Here is a 25,048-nt window from a genome sequence, read left to right as displayed (position 1 = left end):
AGTGTGCGTAGTCTTCTTCTTTATCCGGGTTAATTCGGACATAACCATTCCAACGGGCCCTACAGGCCTTGTCCATTTCGAGACAGACTTAATAATTTTAAAGTTGTCGCGTTGGTACTTCCAAGGGGCTCCTGCCCAAACACGCTCTAAGTTGGCCTTCCAATCGGTCCAAGCCCGAAAGGAGGATTTCAAAGTCAATTGATCCACTTCATAATATTTAATGTCAATTCGTTTCCCTGGAATTTTTTCAATAGCGTCGTCGCCCCGTCGGCTTCTACACGAGGCTCGCGCATGCAACATATGTGTGGGAGAAGTTGGGCGAATGAGCCCTCGCACCCACCAACTATACTGTGCGGGACTGCCCTACTTTGCATGGCTAGGGTGAATATGCCATAAAACGAGCTTTCGGGTCGCATTCTGGCGCAGGCAATTAGAGGCTTGAGCTAACCATATTTAGCTTAGTATCATTTAACTGCTGGTTATTGCACGTCAGTGCACAATCGGATAAGCCCACGTGTATCACAGGGATGTGGCAGAGCCGCAAATAATGTTACGGTTTCGGGCGCGAGTGCCGTAAGCCCTTTAGTTTCCTTACATCTTTGTCACCCAGCATTCGCTGCACGAAGCCCGCGAGCGTCCCTCTAAAACGTACTCTGAAAAGGGCCCGGGGACGTCAAGGCTCTGACTCCGCCAGTTCTATTTTGACTGTTTAATTATGCTTCTATTTCAGCATCCTATATGAAATTACGTTCCTTGTTTCGTTTAGTTAGTTGACCATGGAGGTCTAAACTTCCGCTCTGACATTCATATAAGCTGGTGCTGCAACTCCTTTGTTGTACTCGAATAATAGATTCTAAACTATCTGATCTTTGCCACCTCATAAGTTTGTTAGTATCGGACTCGAACGTTCCCCGAGTTCTTACAGATGCTCCATTGGCTTAGCCAATTCCTTGATGCTATCCTTTACTTGAAATCACCCTGGCGGTAGCAGGTACGATCCTTGATAAGGGTTGCTGTATCAAGGATGGAGCTATTACCGCTAGCAATGAACTGGGTGCTCAAGTGCGTGCAGTTATGAACAGTGAACAAACTCCATCCATATACGCTGATAACCTTGCGAGAGGTGGGGACATAGGGCAAAGAAGGAGTGTCGAGGCCGTCATAGTGACCAGCAGCACCATTCACAATGTACCATGGAGCAGTTGGGTTAGCATCAATCTCTTGAGCCGTACCGTTATCGACAGCAGCATGACGTTCGTAGAAGTGCTTGTGGCCGTGAAGGACGAGGTCGACACCGTACTGGAGGAGAAATGGCTCGAATGCGGCCTGGCACTCGAGGCACTCAGTCGTGCTGACGTACCAGGGACGATGACCGGAAGCAATAACCCAGGGAGTCTTCTTGCGGTCCACAGAGGCAAGATCCTTCTTCAACCAAGCGAGTTGGCTACCGCTAGGAGCGAACGGGCCAGCATCTTCGCCTCCCTCTCCACCCGGCTCATCAGGCGCATTTGGGAAGTCAGTTTCGGTGTTGAATTGGATGAAGTGCACCGATCCGTGGTCCCAGGAATACCAAAAATTCTCGACTCCGCCGGACTCAGCAGATGGCATGCTGGACATAAGTAAGCATTCAACACGAATCTACCGAGGGAGTGGGCAATGCCGCCTGCATATACGTACTTCCAATGGGCACGATAACCCGTAAAATTCAACTGCCCAGGCAAGCAAATATCCAGCTCACTTCCGTTGTCGCAATTTGCCTCGTGGTTTCCTTGGATAAATGTTAGTCAATACTCAGTAAGCGCTGGAGAAATTAGGAACTAACCAGGGCCAACCATATAGGGACGAATGCTGGATATTTGGGCAACTTGGCCGTAGAACTCGTTGAGAATTTTATCATATTCGGCGCCGCCATCAGTTTTGTTAACTGGGCTAATGTATCCCGCCTTCTCCTCCTTAAGCCAGGCATCGGCGTAGGCAATGTCACCAACTATGAAAAATTAGCTTATGAAAACGATTTAAAGATGGGCAATGGACCGTGCCAGACGAAGTCATAGCTGTCCTTGAGTGTCATCAGAGACTCGATGGTGGTCTTCTCGCCAGGCTTAAGGGGGTTGCTTGCGCCCTTGCCGACCGTAGTGCTCAGACCGTCGGGGCCAAAGGTGCCCATATCGCCTACCATGGCGAAGCTAAACTCGGTACTACTGCCAGCGCGACGCGCAGTTTTGAAGGTATAAGTCTGATTACCGCATTCGGGCATATAGTAATAGGTGGTGTCAGACTTAAGGCCGGTGATGACAACGTGGTTGTTGTAGGTAGAAGAGGTTGGATAGGTGGCGGAGATGTCAGATCGGGCGAAGCGGTTAAGAATTCCATTTCTACTGAAGTAAACAGTAGGATTGGCCAACTTCTGCTTCGTGTTCCAGCTGACAGCCATGCCGCTATCACCGGCATAGGCCAGGCGAATCTGGAAGGGTGCAGTATCCTCATTGCACCAGTCTGGGTTGGCCTTTGGGGCAGCCAGAGCGGCAGCGGTGAATGCTACCACGGCGACAACTCTCAGAGGAAAAAACATTGGATGGCGTAGATGAGTGAAAATGAGAAGGAGGAATGAATCGAAACAGGACGGGAGCGTTTATTTGAACTCACCACCCACTCCCCAGCCAGGAGTCGAATGAGTCCAGCCATCCCAAGCTCTCGTCCCTCATGTTCGCTCATGAAAGTTGGCTTTGATATGCATAGACTCAAAATAAAGGAAGGGATGCTCATACTGAGCGTTTCTTATTGGATGTTCCTGACGGGATGGTCCCGTCCCTTTACGCCCAGACCCTGATGCATGTGTCCAAGATGCCTTTCAGGTGAGAAGCTAAGCTTACGCAAGTTAGATCGCTTATCCATGTGGTGGGGCATCGGAGACCAACCATGTCCAGGTGCGTTTCCACGTGTATGCCATGACAGATGCAAGCACTCCCACGTCAGTAGGGACGGGCATTTTGCTGCAAAATTAAATTTCATTCTTTTTTTTCTGCCAAATTTTGCGCAAAATTTGCGAATTTTGCGTATGCAAAAATGCAAAATCCATTGAAAGTTTAAATGTAGTTAAGTTTTATTAGGAATAATGATAAATTTTCTATTGTTTAATTTGCAATAACGGCAGATACTCAATCTCTCTGCTCAGCGGTAACAAATTTGGTATCAATCAGGAAAGACGAAGTGTTCGCTACATTTCAATCAAGAATGACGACGGAAAGGCATTCTTCGAATGCAAATTCTGCAAGAACACCTGGTCAACGGATGACCGCACGAGGTTCATTAAGCCAAGTGCCCGAAAGCGCCTGGAGAACTCAAGACGGCAATGGAACGCCGAGCTACTGAAATCGTTAGCACATCATTGAACGGAAGCTAGTATCCGAAAACCGCGAATTACGTTTCTCAGTTGTTGACGAATTTGAAGGTGTCTCTGTCAGCGAGCAGACGTCGTCCGGCAGTGTTCGTTCTCTAAGCAGTACCGCAAATATGGGGCGTTGGGTTGTAGGACGTGTTCGCTATATCTGCTTAGAATACACCTCTGGTAGATGACACCAGTTCGCCCCACGGCACACAACTCGGCATGGGAAGTTTTTGACATCGGTAGACGGTAGTTCAAACGAGCGTATTCTAGTTTGTCACGGACCTTGACGCTGAAAGAAAATCGTTACTGTCGGAGTTGTCCGCCGTGTAAATGGATGAACCCGATCCACGGATATTCGCTTACGAATGACAAAGAATGAATCAAGGATATTGCAACCGTCACTAACATGAATATACCGTTCAACTGGGCTAAAAACGCTTTCTTGAGCTTATGAGTCAATAAGACTGTCGTATAATCATTAAGATCGGTCCGGCGATCCGTACATATGAACGCGGCTCACCTCGCTCTGCAGATGAGCTGGTCTAATATACGTAATGGATCAGTTTATATTCAGCATATATAACCCTGTTATTATTGTTAGGGTTTCCGCATTTCGTGCCCGATTCTATTTTTACTCTGATCGACTGCCTGGATCATAAGAACTAAAATTTATTATCAGATTTATAATTAAGAAATACGAAATAAAATAAAAATATACTTAGAAAATAAACAATATATCAATAACTAATAATTAGAGCATGAATATTTTAAGGAATTATTAACAATATTAAGACAAGGAAACGCAGAAATGCAAATGGATTTTATTGCGACCTATATGAACTCTTTAAAAGAGCCAGTAGCCTCATAGTCTCCCCATCCATCCTAGGCCTGCGCAATCCAAGCAAGTCTCTCCCCTGGCTAAACAACCGCTCACAGGCAACTTCAGAAGCAGGGAGGGGGAGGAAATCGCGAGCAGCTCGCGCCATTTGGGGATATTCCCCTTTGTGAGTGTTCCACCATTCAAACAGCCAGTCTTCGTTACCATCAGCGTTTCCGACGCTAATAACAGCATCGTCAAAGTACCGATCGATGTCGGACACATGCCTTGATTGCGGCTGTACTTTTTTAATCCGGCTTCAACAGCTTTTACCAACGCAGGGTCAGTATCTTTGAACAGTCCATCATTGTCTTCGCATCTTGAAAGAGCTCTTCTAACTCGTAGTACAAGGCTATCGATAAACTCAGCTGAGGGTTAGCCTTCGAGCCAAATGGGTAAATTCGTCAAATTTGGCGAGTATATTCCTTAATTGGCGAAGTTGATTCCAATCTTTCACTGTGAACGAAGGCAGACCCAAGGGTTCAACCACCATGAAGCGCTCAATCTGTTTGTATAATTCAAGACTTTCTTTCAACATCTGATATGTTGAATTCCACCGTATGCGTATTGAATAATTTTCTCAGGAAGCTCGTCCAGCCTGCATAGCTTCTTCCATCGGTTACGTCGTTGCGGACTTCGGTCTATCCAAAGGACAATTATGCGCAATCTAGCCAAAGGAGACAGGTCAGGATCAAGGTCCTTATTGGCACTGAGATCATCGCGGGCCCGATTCGCGTTTTGGATATCTCCTGTCTTCAACGCGCTCAGGATGTCGCCTACTATCAAATTTAGTACATGTACGATGCATCTAATGTAGCTCGACAGTCCCTCGAACCGCATTACCGGTCGCTCGTTATTGCCAAATGGATTCTCAGCAGTGTCGAATTTTGTTAACAGGTTTGCATATAATTCGGAAATCATAGCCTCTTTGTTTGACGCGTTGTCTCCTGTTATTTTTAACAGTTTGCGGTCGAGGTCAAGCTCCTCCAGGAGGTCGGCGACATATGAGTCGCCTCTAGCTCTTGGAATTCCAGAACACGTTCATTATAAACGAATTCTGGTGTCAGCCAATGACCCACGACACCAAGTATGGCGAGATGATTTTTGCTGGTCCATACGTCCACCGACAACCCGATGGTGATACAGGTCGCATCTAATTCACGCTTAAGATTTTCTCGACTCTCTTCGAACCTTGCGACGAGGCGGCGCTTTACCGTGCTCGCGGATTTGATGGGTAATTCGATACCTGGCAGATCATGGAATATTCGTTGAAATGTTTGAGCCTCCACTGCCGTAAAAGGTTCTGATTCTTCAACTATCCAATGCAATATGTTTTCCTCTAGTCGCTCTTGAACTGACCTACTAGGTTTGCTGAAAAATGGACGTGATATCGCTTGAAGTTCTAGGAGCAGGCGTGCCAGGGTTCTTCAGTATCCCGTGCCTTGATGAGAGATGTGTGCTCAGATTTCCTGATGACCCTTGAAGAACAGCCTCCGTAGTAGACCACGAACAGCGAGTGCACACAATCAGCATGTCCGAGCGACTCTTGTTAGTTGCCTTGTGGATATATGTGGTTTCGAGCCTGGTAGTGTGGAAGTGCTCCCAAGCCCATGACTTTGGCGGCCTAGGTTTTCTTCGAATGACTGGCGAAAGGGACACATGGCTGTCAGCATCGCTTGCGAGAACTTGGGAAGCAGATTCAAAAGGGGATATAATGTCATCTGAAAATGCTGTACTTGTCTGACTCGCCGCAAGGCGGCGACGAGAACGGGATCGTGGACCTTCGTCAGAGTCGCCTTCACTATCAGTGCCGGTATTCAGCGCATGATAATCAAGACGCTTCGCTCTAGGCGGGCGTGTTGTGTATTCTCATATTGATAACTGGAGTCCATGTTACTTTGGGAAACGACAATGATCCAATAGCTTTGCTTTATCACTGTCAAATTAAAGACCTTGATCCATCTCAGTTTGTGGGCCGTCTCGGCGTCTTATATATATTAGACTTCTCATTCACTATATTGTGGAAGGAAGTGGTTTTACATCGCATAAAGTCTTGAAGGGAATACATATGCAAGATCCACTGTTGGGACCAATAGAAGAGCCAATAGAATCCACTTCCGAGACCACATCTCCGGATATGGGCAGTCGATAATGGCAAAAACCGCGCAAAGAACAGAACATAAAGTAATACATATGCAAGATCCACTTTGGGACCACAGCGATAGGTGACTTGGCGCGAATATTAATCAGCCACCGATAAATCACATCGCCGGATCCGGTCAGTCGATACTGCGGCTCAGAAGCTGCGCTGCGAATGCTGGACGATTACGACGCTCTTCGAAAATCTACTCCGTAAACCTGGTTGCTCTTTATGGCAATATTTCCCGACACAGCAGAAAAATTTAATACCTCTCTCGATAATAATTTGCAAGATAACTTTATTTATGTGTCTTATCCGTAGATATCCGTGGATAATATCCACGGATATGACTAATAAGATTGCTTTATCCCTTTCCGTATCCGCCTAATGTCTATCCGTATCCGTAATTATCCGTGGATATATCCGTTATCCGTGCATCCGTGCCGATCCTTAAGAGGCCCTCTGTTTCCTACAGGATTATTGAAAATTTATTTAGTCGCGCGTGGGCGGGAAGCGGGAGAGTGTGTGTGTGCTGTGTATGTCTCTGGCTGAGTTTCCTTGGAGTCGATGTGTCGACATTCGGAAGTTGCACGTGAATAATCGAACCCTGACCCTGGCTCACAAAGGTATTATCATACTTGCGGACACGTCCCTGGTACCCTTACCCTCAATGAAGAGATACTAACCAAAGCTCTAGACCCTTCGTCGTCATTTGAGGTTCACCGTTTATCTCAATTGCCGTTTGACGTATATTATTTTCCAGTTACACATCTCATTCACTTACTTGGAGACTCAGTAAATTGACATGCCATGTCCTCCGACAGATCTTTAGGTCGAGATGTCCATTTTTACGACATATCACGGCCCGATAAAGCTCTGGGTGGACTGATTTTGACACCATCTATTACAGAAAAAACGTTTCTTTTCGCGCTTGGGATTCTCATCATTTCGGCGCATCCATATGAAGTATACTTGCGAGGTATCGAGGTACCGCTGGGACCTACCGACGAGCCTCTTCAACCAGGCAAGTACGACATAAAACCCGATTCTCCCCGAGGTAATATGGTTCATTTAATTCGAAGTTGTAGCGGTTACTGAGATTGAAGCAGGCAGAATATTACTTACAAGTGAGTTTTCCATTACACGTGTACTCTCGCACACGGTCACTGGCAGAGATGAAACGTTTCGACAGCGCGTTCGTGAGAGAGATAGGAAGTGCGTGATAACTGGCATTGCCATCCCTAGCAGGCTTGTTGATTCGAATGATTGGTCGAGCTATCATGCTGCCCATATATTCCCACTCTCCGGCGAAGAATGGTTCATCAGGAATGGATTTTCTCGGTGGATTACAAATAGAGACGGAGAGCACGACACGGGGATAAACTCATGCCAGAATGGTGTGCTTTTGCTCTCCCATATCCATGAAAAGTTTGACAACTTTAGCATCTCCATCAATCCAGATGATGATTACAGGATAATTGCTTTCAGGGACGACATTTTCAACGTGGGTGGGCGAACCCTTGACCCAGTTTGTCGAGATCCGAGTAATGAGCGAAGTGTACGGGATGAGCTCCTACGGTGGCACTTTCGTCAAACAGTGTTGGCTAATATGAGAGGTGCTGGGGAACCAGTTTTTGAGACTGACTTCCCACCTGGAAGTGATATGGTTGGGGAGATCCTCAGCGGGCCAGCAGCAGTGAAAAGGATGGAGGCAGAACTTTTCTCAAGGCTGGGTGGGTTATCCCTCGTTTAAGGAAGTGTGTCATGGGCAAGTAGAATTGCGTTATCGCTAAAGTGTCTGAAGATGAGCACCGGTGAAATTATCATACCCAAGTGAACATTGTAAAGCATTAGCATTGAACAAAATTTATTGAGCACCTGCAAGGCCCCGTGAGCCACAGATTTTAGTGGCCCAATTGCACTTGATCCGCGCGTCACCCTGCGTAAGTGACGTGTGACACTGATCGTTATGAGGCTGTTCATAGTATCCTATCCACCTTGCAAAAGAGCATGAGTTTTTGGAAGAACTGGATAATTGCATGTATGGCCATTACCGTCACCACTCACAGAAGCGAACGCAAACATCACAGGAGGCTCAACGACAACCGCCCAAGAAATGATGCAAGTGACACACGAATGCAATTCACAATATATGCATTGACAATTAGCAAGGCCCAAGGTCAAGGATCAACGGGTCAGATATTGATAGCTTTGCAATGCTTACATCATATATTAGGTCTATGACGGATCTCAATCCTGGTAGCCACGGGGTCTTGCGAGTCATTCAAGGCCAGTTCTACGTGGGGCCCGGATGAAAGAGATGATTCGGTCGCGATAGAATGGGCCAGTTTGGGAAAACGATCAACCACAACAAGGATAGAATCATGTCCCTCACATAGCGGTAACCCAGTGATAAAGTCCATGGACAGGCCGGTCCACAGAGATCCAATCAACTACATATTTTTCTCTGTGTAGAGTAAGTGTATATTAATAAGCGAGACTTGAATGTAGTGTATCAACGGACGCCTCAAATGTGGATGGTGTAAGTGTAGTTGACTTCAGTGTATGGGGTGACCCACTATGACTGTCACCGTCTCCTCAGAAGAAGCCCGCCTAAGATGCTCCGCCAATTTTGAAGTATTCTTGAGTAAAATTACCGTACTACCATGCAGGCAGCCTCTCTGCCATTTTCCGTTGACCAATTATCTCTTGAGCAGCCAGTCCCTGCGCCTTACCAATAAGCCATGATAGCTCCTGTCTTCTGAACTCGTCATCGTTGAGGTGCATGCTCTCAAGCTGTCTTTTCTCCTCCATGATTGAAAGGAACAAAGGATTTAGGTCACTGGTAATACCAACATGAAACCATGACCTCAACACTTGACACATCCCTATTGTTCGCGCCTGAAGATTACTCCGTTGAGGGACAACCATCTGCCCTGAGGCTGAGAACAGTCTTCCACACTCGGCAGACATGGATTGTATCGTGAGAAAGTCGTTCTTCTGAATACACCGCGTGCAAACCCATCTGTGCTCGTCGTGACGTTGTATGTCGTACCCATATTCCCAAGCCCACGAGTGATTATCGTTACTTCTTTCTGACCACACCCAGCCTGGAAAATGGCGCCAAAGACGCGTCTCCAAATGATCGGGGATCGGGATCATGGGCCGGTGTTGATGATGCAGTGGGTGCAGTTGATGAGGATACAGAAGAATCGGGCGACGAAAGTTCGCAGAGTTCGGTCATCTTTCGTCGACAGAGATTGGAACTGGTTCTGGGGAGCTCGCAGCACTCATAATGACGGAAAGCACCAAGGCACAGCACCGAGAAGAAGGTCGGTCGAAAGTTATTATAGTTGGCCTGAAAATAAAGTTAGAAGATGGATATGGAATGGTGGTGCCAGTAAGAGCGATATGACAATGACGGATTAACTGACGCGTGACGCGGTAGCAGAAGATTTAAGTTACCTTGGTTCAGCACAATTACGTGGGGTTAGGGTATCTACGAACATATTCAATTTTTGATTTACAATAAAATTGATACCTGTTTGTCTCCCACATCCCGCGTTTGCACTAGTAAATAGCGATATGGGCCTCGTTCTTCTTATACAAGCGATCAATGTAGCGTCAATGAATACGGCTTTCGCGTCTTTCCAGTTGAAATCTATTTTCTTGTCTTCCGAAATCCAGACGCGGAAGACTTCAATTTCGTCGTATGACAAAAATGGTACCATTGATTCGAAGTGCTCCTTTACTTTTGTTTTGAGGTCGTGCCCGATGATCATTGGAATTCGATCTCATGGGTCAACGTGGTCATCAATTGCTGAGTCACTCGGCATGCTCCGTTCCTGGAGCGGCCACTATATTGCAGATGATGAACGTGCATTTTGGCGTCGAATATGGTGGTGGTTGCTTACACGGCAATGATTTGCGCATCGCTGCGAGCCAAAGAGTTATGTTTCAATCTTGCCGCGCATAATTGTCACCGTCCACATCTTCGCACTTAGCGTTCGAAGAGTATAGCTCAGAAAACCACGTAGCATTCCAGCAGACAAACAGGGCGGGAAAATACCGGGAATGAAATGAATAGCTGTTGTGAAACCTTGCATTGAGGGAGGAGTAGCAGGCCCAGTTGTCGTCAAAGCGACTGCTACGAAAGAAGTGTCTTGACAATGACGTTATGGCCAGCTCGAACAATCGCCAACGAAGGATCAGGTTCGTCTATCTCTGCCTGGCGCAGTTGAACATAAATGAGGTCGGAATTGTGCGCACATTCTAGACGACTCTCAAACACCTCTTCGTCGTGGCCCTGAACGTCTGTAATGCATGTCATCAGAATATGCACCTTGTAACCCTCCTCTAGTGCAATTTCGGACATGCGTCGGGAATGCGGTCATCCGCGCGCGAATATTCATCCGCAGCTAGTCAGAAGTCGCACGTACAAAAGCATCACCCCATGCGCTCAGTGTAGATCTGGGAGACATGGGATATTAAATGAGCGAGTTCCCTGACTCACCCACGTCTTCTGACCAAAGATGTGCTCAGGAATGAAAGTGATGGCATCAACAAAATTTCGCTCGAATCCATTATAATAGCAATGTTGTACTTGCGCGAAGAGGAGAACCAAATGATACTGTTCTGTTCACCAACGAACTACCTCTGTCGATATTTCATTCCTACTTATATTACATCTATATCCTATAGATTATCTCCTATCATTGCACATCATATTTCCATTATTTCCAATAATTCCCAATATTTCCGACAATTCGGGACTCAGAGAATCTTTATTACCAACACTCCCTCTTTTCACATGAGTCCTCTGTGTAATGACTGCGGACTAGACTCGAGGGCGGACTGGACGGGAAAGAAAAACCTTGAACAGAATAGCTTTGTATTTGATCTACCCTTCATTTTATGGCTGCTAGCCATGTCTTTGTAGTGTAATTGTGTGTGTTGTTCGTTGTTTGGTGGTGCGCTTGTGGATACTGTTGGTTCGTCGATATAGTGGAGTCTTATCAAACTGACCATCCCTCGTACATCAAATTCAGAAAGAGTAATCACACGCCTATCATATCGTCGCAACGATTACATCACGTACGTGACACCCAGTACGTAGACTCGGACAAAACTATTGTCTTCGGGTGAATCGAGCAGTAATGCGATCCGTTCGACCGTAATCGGAAGTATCTGAGCACAAATCACTGAAAATCCCTAAGTTCGCCTTTACATTGATCCATGGAAACAGGTATTCAGAATATGTTTCCCGTCCCCTTCGACTTCTGATACCTAGTCGCTTTGATTTTGTAGATGAGTTGCATGACGTAATCTCCGTAATAGTTTCTAATTATCAGTTACGTCGTCACACTTCTGAGGGTTAGGGTGATCGGAATTTCGAAAATGGCCGTCTATAAACAATAACCACTACACCCTCATCAGGTGAAAATGTGCTCCCAGACTATCACGTCCCTATTATCTTAAACCTCAGTCTGACAGTGATGATGACGGCAGATCGGAGTGAAGGTCGCGATGTCCACATCTTTGCAGCTTCAGATCCGCAGCACGCCATCGGCGGTCTATGGCGGAATGATACTATAACGCAAAGGACTTTCTTGTCGATGTTAGAGATTTTGATAGTCTCGACTACTTCCTATGATGTCTACCGAAGGTCTCCTCGCGCAAAGGTCCAATATACCGATCAACTGCTGGAGGCAGGTGACTATGATATTGAGAGCGAAGGTATTCAATCGCGGCAAATATCTACTACCGGAAGAGTGCTGACACTAAGAAGGAACAATAGTCGTTACTGACGAACGCTATTGTCCGCGGACAAGTTCCACGATATCCTCGCTATCAGCATCTGGGAGACTAAAGTCATTTACGAAGGCCGTTCGAGAACGGGACGGTCGATGCGTGATATCGGGTTTGAGGAATCCCCAAGCGCTTTACGGCAGATGGTATGGCTTTGAAGCCGCCCATATCTTTCCGCTGGCACTCGAAGCAGAGTTCACCGCACACAATTACAGAAGGTGGATTACCAACGCGCAAGATGGGGATGCATTGAACTCTGTTCAGAACGGTTTATTATTGTCGTCGATCGTCCATAAGTTATTTGACCAGTATCAAATCTCAATCAATCCCGATGTACGCGATTATTTGGAGGATACGATGAAAAGATGGTGAAATACTGATGAGATTGATATGTAGGATGATTACAGGATCATATGCTTTCTCGAAGATTTTCTGGACCTAAGTGGTAGAACCGTCGACCCTATTTGTCGCAACCCTCTGGATGATAGACGAGTGAGCGACGGTCTACTTCGGTGGCACTTCAGACATGCTGTATTCGCAAATATGAGAGGTGCAGGTGAACCAACTTTTGAAGATGACTTTCCGCCCGGGAGTGACATGCTTGGGACTATTCGGAATGGGACAAATGCTGGAGATTGGATGGAGTTTCAACTCAATGCACGTTTGAGAGGCACATTTGACTCGCAGGGAACTAACAGTATAGAAGAGCCCCTGGGAAAGTGAAGCAATGGTATGCACCGTTAGATAATTGTGCATATAATCATAATATATTATATTTGATCTCCTAACCCTGCGGTATAAAATTGTGATGAATCTGGCAAGTGATTTCCCCTATAGATGAATTCTGGGAATTCAGCTGTTCGAAGATGGTGATAAGCCGTTCCAGCTCGTAATTCAAACTCTATCTTGAATATTATGTCGTCTGCCTTAAACCGATGATTAAGAATATCAACAACGACATTTTCACTGCCTTGTGGACAGATAATAGCTTGGAGACAACCTTTCAGTAGTCCATCATCTCATTTGTCGAGCATTTACGGGCCAATTTCTCTCCCTATCGGCTTAGAACAGCCGTGTCTTCAGACGAATCATTTGCTCAGGGATGCTCAATAAGAGAGAAGTGATGTCGTCAAAGAAAACTTTGCTGGAATCCTTTATAGTGACAAGTTTTGTGCTTCTGCGAATGAGAGAACTGAATATTCTGTTCTACTCAGCACCCAATCACATTAATTGATATTTCGTCCTATTTATGTTACATATATATCCATTCTCTCCTATGGTCTCCTATCATTGCACATCATTGTTCCATTATTTCCAATAACATCCCAATATTTCAGACGATTCCCGACTCAGGGAAACTTTATTAGCAACACACCTTCTATTTAAATGAGTCTGTGTAATGACGGCGGGCAAGACTCGACGGCAGACTGACTCACAAGCAGACCTGGACGGGAAACCTATAGTTAGATGTCCTAAACCTTGATGCCACAACTCTATATCCCTAACAAATGGTTGCGATATGATTACTTGATTCCTTGACAATTATCCGCCAATTCATTTATTCAACATCCATATCCGCCATCCGCCAACAGCCGTAATATGTATTACAGTATGACTCATACTACTGCACACACTGACCGCGACAAGAATACTGATCCCCAATCCGATATAATATCCGTTGGAACGCCATGATTCGCGAAGATGTGCTTGAGAAAGACATCGGCTAAGTCTTGGTTGTCTTCGTAACCGCAATAAATTGTGCCATTTACGTCAATCGATCAACCACCACGAGAATGGAGTCGTACCCATCAGATATCGGTAAGGTCCGTTATGCATTGATAGCGAGGTCCACGAGCGTTCTGGAACCGGTAGGGACTGCAACGTTCCGAAAGGCAGGCGTCGAGGAACCTTCGGCTGCTGACATCGCTGACAGGAATTCACGAATTTGTGGATGAATCTAACGAAATTGAAAGCCCAGTTGGATGCGGTCGACAGAGCGACAGATCTCGCACGGACGTGCAGTGGGACAACTTCGGCTTGGTATATCCAGGATACAGGGCCCCAAGATATGGCGAAGGAGCCCACAGTGATGCAGGAACCGGCGAGAATGGCGCGGCTCACGGCAGGATGGTCGACTACTATCCAGGTAGTGGGCGGGTTTGGGATGGGGTTGGGTTCACTGTACGCCTTGAGCAGGCCGCCGATGAGAAACAGCCAGAAAGCCATCGATACCGCACCAACTAGGAGGCTGGGCCGGCGACCCCACTTGTCGACCCACAGGATGGCAGGGATCGTCATGGCGACGTTGATGATGTACTGGGCCGACGACGCGAGCAACACGTTTCTAATGCCTGCGGACTCGAGGATGTACACAATATAATACATCATTATGTTGATTCCCGTCAGCTGACTCCATATTTGGATCGCCATCCCCAGAAAGACGCGCCTGCGCATCTTCCCCGAGAACAGGTCACGGATCGAATTGGACGGTACGTCCAACAAGTCGAGCCGGACCCGGTCCTCGATCTCCTTGTATTCTGCTAACACAAACGCGTTGTTGACACCATTGTTTGCCGTGCGCAAGCGTGCAAGGACCCTTAAAACCTCCTCCCATCATCGGCCCTTGCTCGCGAGCCAACGTGGAGAGCGAGGGAACCAGAAGAGGCCGACAGACAAGATAACAGCGGGGCCTGCCTGGATCGCCCACGGTACGCGGTATGCGGCCGCCGAATTAATAAATGAGCACCCGTACTGGATAAAATATTGAATCATGATTCCCATGGCCCCAGCCAATGGCTAAAACAAGACAATGCGTCCACGGATCTTGTGCGGCGCGATTTCGGACTCATATGTGGGTATGAGCGAGGCCGTCAGCCCGATGCAGAGACCAGATATAACGCGTCCAGCAACCAGCATCGCAACGCCATTCGACGTAGATTGCACCAACGAGACTACAGCAAACAGTGCACTAACAAATGGTCCCGCAGCCATTGCACCCGTGATGGCACTCTGCCGTTGCCCCCAGTGGATTGCCGTAAAAGTCCCGGTACTATCCGACATGGATCTCGCGTCTTGGTTCAGCCCCCTGAACTTCACTTGGAATCGGCACGGTAAATCAGGGTAATGCGGCGCTTAACTATGGCCTGTTTAGAGTTTCATCCTCTGACGCTTAGCGTGCCTGCCTCATTAGGTACGCCACTACGTACCTACCTGAGCTATGCAAAGTCCGTTAACCCCTATGTCCGTCAGGATTTGCAGTGCCCAAAGGCACGGATAGGGGGGCTGAACCATCCACAAAGTGCTAAAACCTATCAGCCGTAGGGCAGACTGCCGGTGAATAAATGTGCCCATGATCAATCGCGAGAGTTCAATTTCCCCCTTTCATTTCCATTATTATTGGAGTAGAAAAAATACTTCTGATAATATTCCCAAAATGTCTTCCTCGTTCAAGGGCATAAGCCTGCAAGTAACCATCACTATCGCTCCGGAAAATGTGCCAAAATATTTTGAGGCTTTCAAAACCATTTATGATGCGGTAACGGCAGAGCCGGAATGTACCCTTTTATAAATCCCGGTGTTATATCGTGGGTGGAGAACTGGTATATATTCCTGAAATGTATTTTCATTGAAAACGCTAATGTATAGCAAAAATAGGTCCAAAATGGCGGAATGGCTGCTGCAGGTATGATTCCGAGAGAAATGGAACGCAGAGGTGCAACACTTTACTGACTATGGGGTATTAGGTTCAAATCAAGAAAGAGTATTACAAAGAGTTCAGGGTTCAGGGTTTCAGGGTATTTTTCAATCACGGAACCCATGTTCTTGAAGCCCCTAGAGGCTAAGATTGTCCATCGTGTGCGAGAGCCGTTCGTTACTGTGAAGATGGAAATAAAGGACTCCGAGACTGAGGTCATTTCCTGTAGATCTGATCAATGTAAAACGATCGTCTGCACTATTTTCATACTTCAGGCTCTACAGACAACATGACAATTATGAATTAAAACGAAACTACTGGAGTCTCTTGCCATCCACAGGAAACCGAGCATTGTATTTCATAGTGTTATGGCTCTACTGATACAGTATGTAATGACATATGGTTAGATGGATATTTAAAGAAAATATCAGTTAAATCAATCAGACATTATCAATATACACGGTATTTATAAATTTGTAGCAAATTAGAAATGATCAGAGATCTGTATTCTGTAACAAGGCCCCGGAGTAGTGTGACGATCATGCACCTGCACAGGATTGTCGGGACAATGGAAATGGAGATCGACAGTCTGTACTTTAGATTATCCTATGTAAGACGTGGAAGATTCCGGAAACTAAGACAGCTCAACGACTCATGGATCCTTCTCAACTTGTTGACGACCATCAGGACACCCTCTCGAAAGTATAAATCCCTTGACATATCCTGAGAGCCGAAATAATACGAATAATTGCGAATAATGCAAATTTTGTTTGTACGCATGTTATATAAGCACCCTGAACCCTAATTCTGGCACTTGACACTCATTTCCGGGCTATTGCACACTAGAATATTACAAATGCGGGGGTCGGGTGACGTAGTCAACCGCATCATCCCGACTACGTTGAGTTATTTCTATTCACAAGCACTAGTAATCAGGCTTAGTCTAAGTATATAAAAATTATTAAGATTACGTGACCGATGACGCGCAGAGGGGCGTAACGGGTTGGACGGTTTTACGAATAGTTATTTATAAAGTAAATTTTATTCGCTCAGGAGGTTTGCGTATACTACAAGAACACGGGTCTCGTCTGAACTCAACATGATGAAAAGAACGCAGGTGAGCCAGGACCGCGGTTACTCGCACTTCTGTCCCGATGTGGCAAGTTTGCTAAGGGCTACGCTCAGGGGTCTAGCAAGAAGTCTCCAAAAATATGCCGCTTCAGCCGCTTCGTGTGCGGCTACGTGAGGCGCTCGGAGTATCCAAACACATCTGTGCGCTTGGCTTCATCTGCCCATGAAGGTCCGCGTCGTGCAGCCTCACTTGATGGCTGATCGAACCTAGGTTGGATCGGCAAATGCCTCGTACGTCAACATTTTGTAATAGCTGACGTCAATCATTTTGATTATGTCACTCTTGGGGCTTGCAATTGCTCAATTTAGTAGTTACGACACCCCCAAATAATTGCATTGGACAGGGACCAGGTTCCTGTCAGTTTACCATGCTCGGGCGTTAAACTCGAACCCCGAAGGCATATTGCAATATGAAGCTGCATTGTACGACATGAGTGCAGTGTGATTGGGTATATGCCAGAGGTCTCGGTTGGCAGCAATGGATTCACAGTTGCCTTATACAGTCGACATCACAAGTATTAATGATCCAATTTAGGGCTTTGGCGCACAGTTTTATTATGCAGGCGGAGGATATGGGCTTGACCTCACTGGCAGTTTTACGTGGGACTGCACCGCCGATAACGTTGGGTGCAATGGCTTCAGGGCAGCATTCCCGTGCCCAGGATTCTAATTTATATGTCACCCTGTTGCTTGTCGGCATTTGCAATACATGGGGTGGTCAAAAGTGAGTTGTCTGCGAAACCAAAAACTGCCGCGAAGGACTGTTGTACCTGTGGAAGATGGTGAACCCTAGGTGGGCTTGTTGATGTGTTCTTCTGTGCTTTTGCCGCTCCATTCGTTGTGTCGTTAGCGCTGTCCACGAACAACGAATATATTCGCACGAATACGAATAATTGAAAATCTTGCTTATCAATCGAATACAAATAAAATAATTTTATTCGTAGATTATTCGTAATATTCGTAAAATTAAATACTAGTACAATAAAAATTACTCAGTATCGGCAAGTTCTCTTCTATAAGAATCCCTCAATAGCATCAACTTTCTCATTGTCTCGCCATTCAAGGAGTGCCTCCGCAACCCAAGAAGGTCTCTCCCTCGGTTGAACATCGCTCGACAGCAACCGCCGAAACTGCAATCGCTAAATAATCCTTACCAACAGCTGCATCAGTGTGGCGTTCCATTCCATCCATTCCGCCGAGGGGTTCCGTGGAATGGATGTGGATGCTAAGGGTCAACTTCGCTATGGAATGGATCCACGAGGAGTATTAGTGGAGTGGATGGACAGTGGAATGGATACGTTGAAGCTATCTACACCTCGATGACTAGCCCAGCGCCGTCTAGTGCATTTTTCCTGTTAGCCCCTAAAACCTGTAACTCCTCTTCTCCTTCCTGACCACCTAGCCACTGCTTTCACTCCTTCAGCGACTTCTCATGCGACTCGGGCAGCTGTGAAAGGTGCTCGTTACTTTGAATAAGACAAGCCTTTTGTCAGGAGCGCAAAGTCTGCACAATATCTATTTTATTAGCCTACACACGATTACGCAAAGAGTCTAACGTTCCTGTTGAAATGACAACTATGACTCAAGAATAGCTAGGTAAAGTGTGTCTTGAATAAAGTTTATGCTAAGGTATATGAAGTAATTCAAAAGAGAAGGACACGTCATGAGAGTTGATGATGACAGGTATAACAGTCATCATAAGAGTGCGAAGTGCGGAAGTGGCTTTTTGAGCTCAGCCACCAAAGCTTATTATAGCTTATGCACACGTCACTCAGGTACAATCAAATGCATTATCAATATTGAGATAATAGCCCGTACCAAAGAGAAACTTGACGTTTTTTCAGTTCTACTCACTCTACTTCATTAAGGGTTGTCGTACGACACATGAGTAATTCTCGTATGAGATTACTATGAAATATGTCATAAGAGCTGATCCTTACAAAAGAATGATATTCTGAGGTATTTTACCCATATTGAGTAGACTATCTTCATACGAGATGTGAATACTTACCTCGTATAAAGAATCACTTCTTATTAAGGATTAGACTCAGTTCAAACTATCGTACGATATTCTAGTGTATATATAGAGGTAGTAATTACGTTGGATACGATAGTTGATTCAAGGAATCAGTCTACGGATATCCAGCAACCCTTTCACTAAGTTCTAGTCGAACTTACTTCCGCTGTGCCTTGCCTATTTACATTTCGAATTTCATCACGTTCCACCGCAAGATGAGAACAACCTCTCCACATCTGCGCTTAGTGTCGACAGTTCGAATGAGAACCAGTTTGTGTAGTTTGGTGAGCGCAGGGATGGATGACAGGAAATTATTTTTATCTATAAAAGCTGACGATTGAATTCTACGTTAACGTTTCCAACGCTCTCGGCGCCCCTCTCACAAAATCGACTACCCAGTGAATGACGGCAGTGACGAGGACGCAGGTAGAATGACATGCAATAAAGTGAGCTCCCACGGAGGGATTACTTTTTGATGTGGCAGTCGAAGACTGTCTAAAACAGCGACAGAGTTCTTCTTGGTTTGTGGAGGCACTCGTTGAGTCCTGATATCATGAGCAAATTGATGTTATTGATGGAAACGCTTTTACGAGGGCCACGCCGGGAAGGGTTATGTAATAGTACAACGAATAACATACTTTTATCTTATTCGCATTACTAGACCAGAAATCCTCAATCATTCGTATCCGTTTTTGTGAACAATTCTACAAACTTCGAGGGAAAGTTACAGGGTGTCCTCAGGGTTTGATTTTACTTCAACACTGACTCCATTCCATGGTTCTCGGCCGTTAGAGCCGACACCATGAGTTGAAATAGATATGATAATAATTAAAGTAACAATAATACATAGAACATTTTTGAGTCACACGAGGCTCAAACAACACACTAAAATATGAACAATCGTTACTGACTATTCCTCCATCATTGGCACACTCATTCTTATGTATGACAGAAAAGCTCCTCGGCAGATCTAGTGCCTGTGGTAACACATGCCCAAGTGTAATCATTGGCGTCAGTGATAACACCAGCTCCCACATAATATGCTGCGCAGCTTGCTGGAGGAGGGACAAGACTTCCTAGATAGCCAATTATATCACGTGCCACATCAATCACTGCACCGCTATTAGGTGACACGCGGCAAGACATTTCAGAACCCGGTCTGAAGCCCTCGGCCGCTGTCAGGGGCACGGGTTGTAGGGTTCTATAGTTGTCTCGCCACAGGGAAGATAGCTTGTTGCGAATATTACTTGCTGGATTATCACACACATGTATGTGAACTTGCTCCTCAGATCTCGTCGAAACCGAGTTCATAGCAAGGGATCCTCTCCGCCTATTATACGTCTGCCCCGAATGCCCTTGTTGAAGCACTCGTTGTCCCAGTCGCCAACCTCCATCTGGATCACGTGCGTTGTTCAATTGTATGATTCCCGGCAATAGCTGTGTAGTGGTGATCAAATCTCCAGCATCCAGCAACATCCATACCGGCTGATTGGGATGTCCTGGATTTAGGTTGTCACTAGGAATACACCCTGTTGTTGATGAATGCTGCAAATCACGTATGCAGGAGCATAAGCTATGGAACCATATATAGCAGCCATTACACGCCGAATTTGCATTTATGCAACCTTGGCCACATTGAATGAGCCGTGAACGAGATTGTACAGTCATCTGAGGATTGCCACAAGTCTGCGAGCAAACTTGTGCCGGCCCGATACATGTCAAATCTGTAACAGGGGAAGGGAACTGGGAAGGGCAATCACAGCCACTCACATCCATATTTGTAATATCGTCCGAGGTGCACGGAGCGCACACGATATTTGTAGCCAGAACCAGTGCCAGGACCGCGATAGTAGACCTTGGCTGTGATAGTAGCATATACTTCGACTTCATTGTATTGGTATTATCAAAACACTGTTGTAAGGCAAGACCACGAAATCAAGAGCGAAGAGCGAAGATTAAGCGTTCGACCAGCAGATGGCTCCGATCTTTTATGCCCGCCTAGCTGGAACTTTGCCGTCGTACCTATATGGATGCATAAACGGGTATCTGCAAGCCCATCGCACTCACCAGAACAAAACAAAGTATAAGCAGAATACCAACGAGAGATCGCGGGCCGTCCCGTATACGCCAGCCCTTCGCATCGCAGAGCTTGTCTGCATAATCCCCGCCCGACCCTGGTCTAATTCATGCAGCCGTTGAATGGAGCGCTGGACGAAGACGTGATGGCCACGAGTGTGTGATAACGAAGCAAGCGATGGCTCGTGTTGCATGAGGTTGCTCCGAGCACGCATGTGCCGTTAAATCAGAGAGAGATGTGTCATTCCTTACCCGAAGCGGCATGCGCCACCGAGCGCCCCAACATTCTAACCCGTGACAATTACGTTCCGCGTATGGCGGTGTCACAGGGCTGTTTAAGCCTTAGGTTGGGTGTATGAAGGGCCAGATATACGTTAAACAAAAAAGCTGAGAAGGTAGAGAACAAGAACACAACATTCTTTTTCCTTGCCTGGCAGTCAGGACCAACACGTATATATGTAACATGAGTGTCACAGGCCCGACGGCAGGACATCGCATAGTAATGAGCCGCACGGTGTGAGGCAAACGTAGGGCCTGTTTCAGGCTCCAATCTGAATAGTAGCAAATGACGGACAACGAACATCTTGAAATTGGAGTATTTCGGTCCAGGCATAATTGCACCGCCACCAGAATGTAAGCGCGGAAATTATTAGATTTGGAAGTATGGGCGACGATGGAAATGTAGCAGCAGTCAACTGCCATGGAAGAATGAGAAACCAATGAGTAGAATGAATGGAACAATGATAAATGAGGCTGACGATCTCGTTGAATATGAATAACCAGTCTCGAGGAAATTTCAGCTTATTGATACTTGAATGAGCATCTCAAATGAGAAGAATTTTAGGGTCGTAATCCGTCACACTCCCCGCACTCTCATCACTCATGACAAATGTGATAAACCACATTTGTCTAGTAACGACGTCATTACCTATGAGGAGAACTCATGACATTCGTAGATCGGCATAATGACGTAGCTATGTGATATGAAAACGAAGGTTGATCATATACTCCGGATCATATACTCCGACGTAATATGGAAGTGAAGGATGAATATACTCCAACACCCTGTAATGTTTTGAGAGATTACAAAACTGCCGGAGATCCTTGAGGCTTTCATATATATCACCACTATCTCTCAGTCCTTAAAGCTGCCAAAACCAGCTTTTGTATTTACACTTTTAACCTCATTCGTCCAAGCTCCGGACCCAGATCAGACCGGAGGCGTCCTTGATCAGTGCTGGTAGCTATTGCGTGCTGGTGAGCGGGATACCGTGGTCGTAGTCTTCAAGGATCAGTAAGCATTTCCTTGCAATCTGGCAGTCGGCCATGGGCCTTCCCGGAATGAAGCGCAGCGTGACATCCTCGTCCTTTAAAAAGGGCGTGCCCCTTTTGCTGGTGACTTTGGGTATCAGTGTCGCCATCGAGGGATGCTGTGCGAACACCAACACTACGACACAGACGGCGGCAGCCGCACCCTGCTGCCCGTTACTTTCTGATGTTGCTGAGCATATCGCCCTGCCGGCGTTGACCTGGACGGCGTTTGGTACGCACACAGCCAAGGGATATACGACAGTGGCGGGTGATACCACCAGCATCGAGGGTATGAAGGCTGACTGCGACAATATCAACCTCAACAGTAAGCTGGCCGCCGACTTCCGGAGTGATGTGTTTGGTCCTGGTGTAAAGGGGTTCTTCTACAAGTGCCAGAGGGTCCTCCCAGACACCAACATGTACTGGTTCACCATCAGCTCTGCAGACCAAGCCCAGATTGACGCGCTCTGCGATCCGACAACCAACTACCCGATCATCTACGACGAGCAGCACGACACCTACTGGAAGGACGAGCCGTTCACATGCACCAGCCGTGCTAATCCTGCGGACAGCTAAATTACGCATGAAAAAGATGTTCTTTTATGGGTGTCGATTTCGACATTCCAGGCCCCGCCCAAATCAATAATTTCTATGTAATTTCTACGCTTGATATTTGTAAGTAATGGGTGTGCCCCTAAAACGAATAAGAAATTCTAGAAGCATATAAAAACATACTGTCGACACGCGGACACACATGCGGATATATATCTCCCAACTTCAAAAAGGCCGATCCGCATCCGCCATCGCCCTGCTCAATAACCCTGAAATTTACGGTCTCCTTTTGTTTCCACATTGTCGTGATTGCTGGCTGAGTACCACTCTCTCTATCATTGCTTGCACTCAAACTATGAGCTTTCTGTGTAAACCCTAACACCCGGACATATTGGTTGGGGTAAATAGAAATGTTGAACTAACAGTCTTTCATTTACCAATTCTGACGGTGCTTACAAGTTATCAGCTGATCGTTCCTGAGCTTCTTGGATCGCTTAGGCCTCCACTGTTGGTTTAGAGTGTAACTTCAGACAGTTCACAAAGCCAGTGATTCGAAGGCCTTCGTGACATTGACAAAAATTCCTGTCAGGACTGGTGACGAGATGTCAAGCCATTGACCCTCCTCAGTCAATGTCCTAGACAATGGTTGAGAGGCGATCCGGCAATCTATCCTCTGGTACTAGTTCAAGAGAGCTCACAATAGTTGACTGTGAACCACTGGCGAGCGAGATATTCTGCACCGGTTCCTCTCCGTATCAACTGCTTGCTGGCGAAATGGACGTGTAAAAAGTTTTGTTGGCATAAAACAATTAATGTAACACACAATGCAAAAGGAAGAACTAACAGTAAACAACAAATGAATGAGACAGGCAAAAGATGTAGCGGCACCTAACCTCTCTCGGAAGTCACGGTTGAAGATTTTCCCTCAAGCGTGACTCTCATTCCGGAGACATAAATTGTTTCGTAAGTGCTCAAATGTAGCATGAGGCAGAGCTTTTGTCAACATATCGGCCAGCATATCCTTGGAGGATGTGTTAACCCTCTGCAACTCGTTCAGGAGTAAAATGGTAGCGCCTAAAACCCAGACTCGCAAACCAAGAACTGACTAGTTCCCGTAGCCTTCCCAACCAGACCACCAAACTCACGTGAACGTAAGGGTGACTCTAAGGGCCCCGCCAAGATGTTTCTGTATAGGGCTGTTAATGTCGACGAATCTTCTATTGGGTCTCAAGTTTGGAAAGACCGCTTTGTTATATAATGAATGAACAAATCGTCAGTAGTAGCATCGTCGCATTACCAATTTATTCGCAGTAAGTAGGGCTGGTGACGATATTCGACTTGACGAATATTATTCGACCGATTATCGGCGTCGAATACGATCTCGGCCAATCCCCCGGCGTCGGATACGAATATCGAATATTATTCGCCAGTTATAGCATTAGTTGTCCGATTTGCTCGGCATTTTTAATACCAGCCTCCCGCCCTTGAAGCCAGACTGAGATTAGTGCTGCACGATCTTACACTGTAGAAGTAATTCCGGCCGTATGCGCCTCACCTCTGTGTTGAATTCCACCGAGTGTCAACATCATACTCGGTGAATTTGTCCGGGAGGTTGTTAATTTTGCATACGTCGTTCCACTTTTGCTTCCTTTGCGGGCTGCGATGAATCCATAGAGCTAGGATACGAAGTTTAGCCAGAGGTTCTTGAGCTACCACAGATCACGGCTCTCCGTCCATAAACCTATCGCATACATTATTGGCATCCTCCACCGTGCCGGACTGCAACGCTCGAGAATATCCTTAACAATCAGATTAAGAATATGGGCGAGGCAACGAATATAACTATCTGGACCACGGAAGAGAGGCTCATCATCCAGATTTTGCTGTAAGTCGTGATATAGTTGCAGAGCCATGCGTTCGTTGTTACTGGCGTTGTCACCCGTAATTGTAAGTAGCTTGCGCTCTAGATCCAGCTCTCTGAGCATATTTTTAACTGCCGCCGCTAAGTTCTCGCCGCTATGCGGTCCATGCAGCTCTGTGAATTCTAACGGCCT

General features: G+C 46.3%; 9 protein-coding genes across 9 annotated transcripts; 3 read left to right on the top strand and 6 right to left on the bottom strand.

The window, feature by feature from the left end:
* Nucleotides 1–705: 705 nt before the first annotated feature.
* On the bottom strand, nucleotides 706–2,919 carry V1508DRAFT_424797 (Metallo-dependent phosphatase-like protein). The gene is made up of 4 exons (XM_066941342.1): nucleotides 2,035–2,919; nucleotides 1,823–1,987; nucleotides 1,678–1,768; nucleotides 706–1,609 (listed from the first exon to the last, which is right to left on the bottom strand). Exons 1-4 carry the CDS (start codon nucleotides 2,570–2,572, stop codon nucleotides 964–966), a joined length of 1,440 nt encoding a protein of 479 aa, XP_066793392.1. The 5' UTR covers nucleotides 2,573–2,919; the 3' UTR covers nucleotides 706–963.
* A 2,592-nt stretch (nucleotides 2,920–5,511) lies between these two features.
* On the bottom strand, nucleotides 5,512–6,122 carry V1508DRAFT_424790 (uncharacterized protein; the record flags this gene model as incomplete). The annotated part of the gene is made up of 4 exons (XM_066941341.1): nucleotides 5,925–6,122; nucleotides 5,650–5,889; nucleotides 5,582–5,627; nucleotides 5,512–5,548 (listed from the first exon to the last, which is right to left on the bottom strand). Coding segments are annotated over exons 1-4 (385 nt in total), but the record flags the coding sequence as incomplete, so codon positions are not given.
* A 1,093-nt stretch (nucleotides 6,123–7,215) lies between these two features.
* V1508DRAFT_406324 (HNH endonuclease-domain-containing protein) lies at nucleotides 7,216–8,158 on the top strand (the record flags this gene model as incomplete). The annotated part of the gene is made up of 2 exons (XM_066938768.1): nucleotides 7,216–7,462; nucleotides 7,515–8,158. The coding sequence occupies 2 exons, from the start codon at nucleotides 7,216–7,218 to the stop codon at nucleotides 8,156–8,158; spliced, it is 891 nt and encodes a 296-aa protein (XP_066793390.1).
* Nucleotides 8,159–10,441: 2,283 nt separating this feature from the next.
* V1508DRAFT_268627 (uncharacterized protein) lies at nucleotides 10,442–10,890 on the bottom strand. Its single transcript, XM_066936471.1, has one exon. The coding sequence runs from the start codon at nucleotides 10,778–10,780 to the stop codon at nucleotides 10,553–10,555; it is 228 nt and encodes a 75-aa protein (XP_066793389.1). The 5' UTR covers nucleotides 10,781–10,890; the 3' UTR covers nucleotides 10,442–10,552.
* Nucleotides 10,891–11,838: 948 nt separating this feature from the next.
* V1508DRAFT_424780 (HNH endonuclease-domain-containing protein) lies at nucleotides 11,839–13,001 on the top strand. Its single transcript, XM_066941340.1, has 3 exons — nucleotides 11,839–12,141; nucleotides 12,194–12,546; nucleotides 12,610–13,001. The coding sequence occupies exons 1-3, from the start codon at nucleotides 11,901–11,903 to the stop codon at nucleotides 12,934–12,936; spliced, it is 921 nt and encodes a 306-aa protein (XP_066793388.1). The 5' UTR covers nucleotides 11,839–11,900; the 3' UTR covers nucleotides 12,937–13,001.
* A 982-nt stretch (nucleotides 13,002–13,983) lies between these two features.
* V1508DRAFT_451725 (uncharacterized protein) lies at nucleotides 13,984–14,844 on the bottom strand (the record flags this gene model as incomplete). Its single annotated transcript, XM_066942511.1, has 1 exon — nucleotides 13,984–14,844. Exon 1 carries the CDS (start codon nucleotides 14,665–14,667, stop codon nucleotides 13,984–13,986), a length of 684 nt encoding a protein of 227 aa, XP_066793387.1. The 5' UTR covers nucleotides 14,668–14,844.
* Nucleotides 14,845–14,852: 8 nt separating this feature from the next.
* Nucleotides 14,853–15,158, bottom strand: V1508DRAFT_424779 (uncharacterized protein; the record flags this gene model as incomplete). Its single annotated transcript, XM_066941339.1, has 2 exons — nucleotides 15,022–15,158; nucleotides 14,853–14,964 (listed from the first exon to the last, which is right to left on the bottom strand). Coding segments are annotated over exons 1-2 (220 nt in total), but the record flags the coding sequence as incomplete, so codon positions are not given.
* A 4,836-nt stretch (nucleotides 15,159–19,994) lies between these two features.
* Nucleotides 19,995–20,930, bottom strand: V1508DRAFT_360003 (uncharacterized protein; the record flags this gene model as incomplete). The annotated part of the gene is made up of 1 exon (XM_066937128.1): nucleotides 19,995–20,930. The coding sequence occupies one exon, from the start codon at nucleotides 20,928–20,930 to the stop codon at nucleotides 19,995–19,997; it is 936 nt and encodes a 311-aa protein (XP_066793385.1).
* A 1,527-nt stretch (nucleotides 20,931–22,457) lies between these two features.
* Nucleotides 22,458–23,140, top strand: V1508DRAFT_441743 (uncharacterized protein; the record flags this gene model as incomplete). Its single annotated transcript, XM_066942301.1, has 1 exon — nucleotides 22,458–23,140. The coding sequence occupies one exon, from the start codon at nucleotides 22,458–22,460 to the stop codon at nucleotides 23,016–23,018; it is 561 nt and encodes a 186-aa protein (XP_066793384.1). The 3' UTR covers nucleotides 23,019–23,140.
* Nucleotides 23,141–25,048: the final 1,908 nt, after the last annotated feature.

Source organism: Lipomyces doorenjongii (genome assembly GCF_038497915.1).
Source record: "Lipomyces doorenjongii strain NRRL Y-27504 unplaced genomic scaffold V1508scaffold_73, whole genome shotgun sequence".
NCBI lineage: Eukaryota > Fungi > Ascomycota > Lipomycetes > Lipomycetales > Lipomycetaceae > Lipomyces > Lipomyces doorenjongii.
The sequence above is the reverse complement of the archived record's forward strand: the minus strand, read 5'-3'. Positions and strand labels throughout refer to the sequence as shown.

Excerpts from the sequence above, each read along its gene's own strand:
- V1508DRAFT_424797 (XM_066941342.1), bottom strand. The coding sequence starts at position 2,572 with ATGTTTTTTCCTCTGAGAGTTGTCGCCGTGGTAGCATTCACCGCTGCC. Across the intron at positions 1,988-2,034 it reads CTATGACTTCGTCTGGCACG|TTGGTGACATTGCCTACGCC; the intron begins GTCCATTGCCCA and ends AATTTTTCATAG. Across the intron at positions 1,610-1,677 it reads GGTTATCGTGCCCATTGGAA|CATGCCATCTGCTGAGTCCG; the intron begins GTACGTATATGC and ends ACTTATGTCCAG.
- V1508DRAFT_268627 (XM_066936471.1), bottom strand. The coding sequence starts at position 10,780 with ATGTCCGAAATTGCACTAGAGGAGGGTTACAAGGTGCATATTCTGATG.
- V1508DRAFT_424780 (XM_066941340.1), top strand. The coding sequence starts at position 11,901 with ATGATGACGGCAGATCGGAGTGAAGGTCGCGATGTCCACATCTTTGCA. Across the intron at positions 12,142-12,193 it reads CTATGATATTGAGAGCGAAG|GAACAATAGTCGTTACTGAC; the intron begins GTATTCAATCGC and ends GACACTAAGAAG. Across the intron at positions 12,547-12,609 it reads AAATCTCAATCAATCCCGAT|GATGATTACAGGATCATATG; the intron begins GTACGCGATTAT and ends ATTGATATGTAG.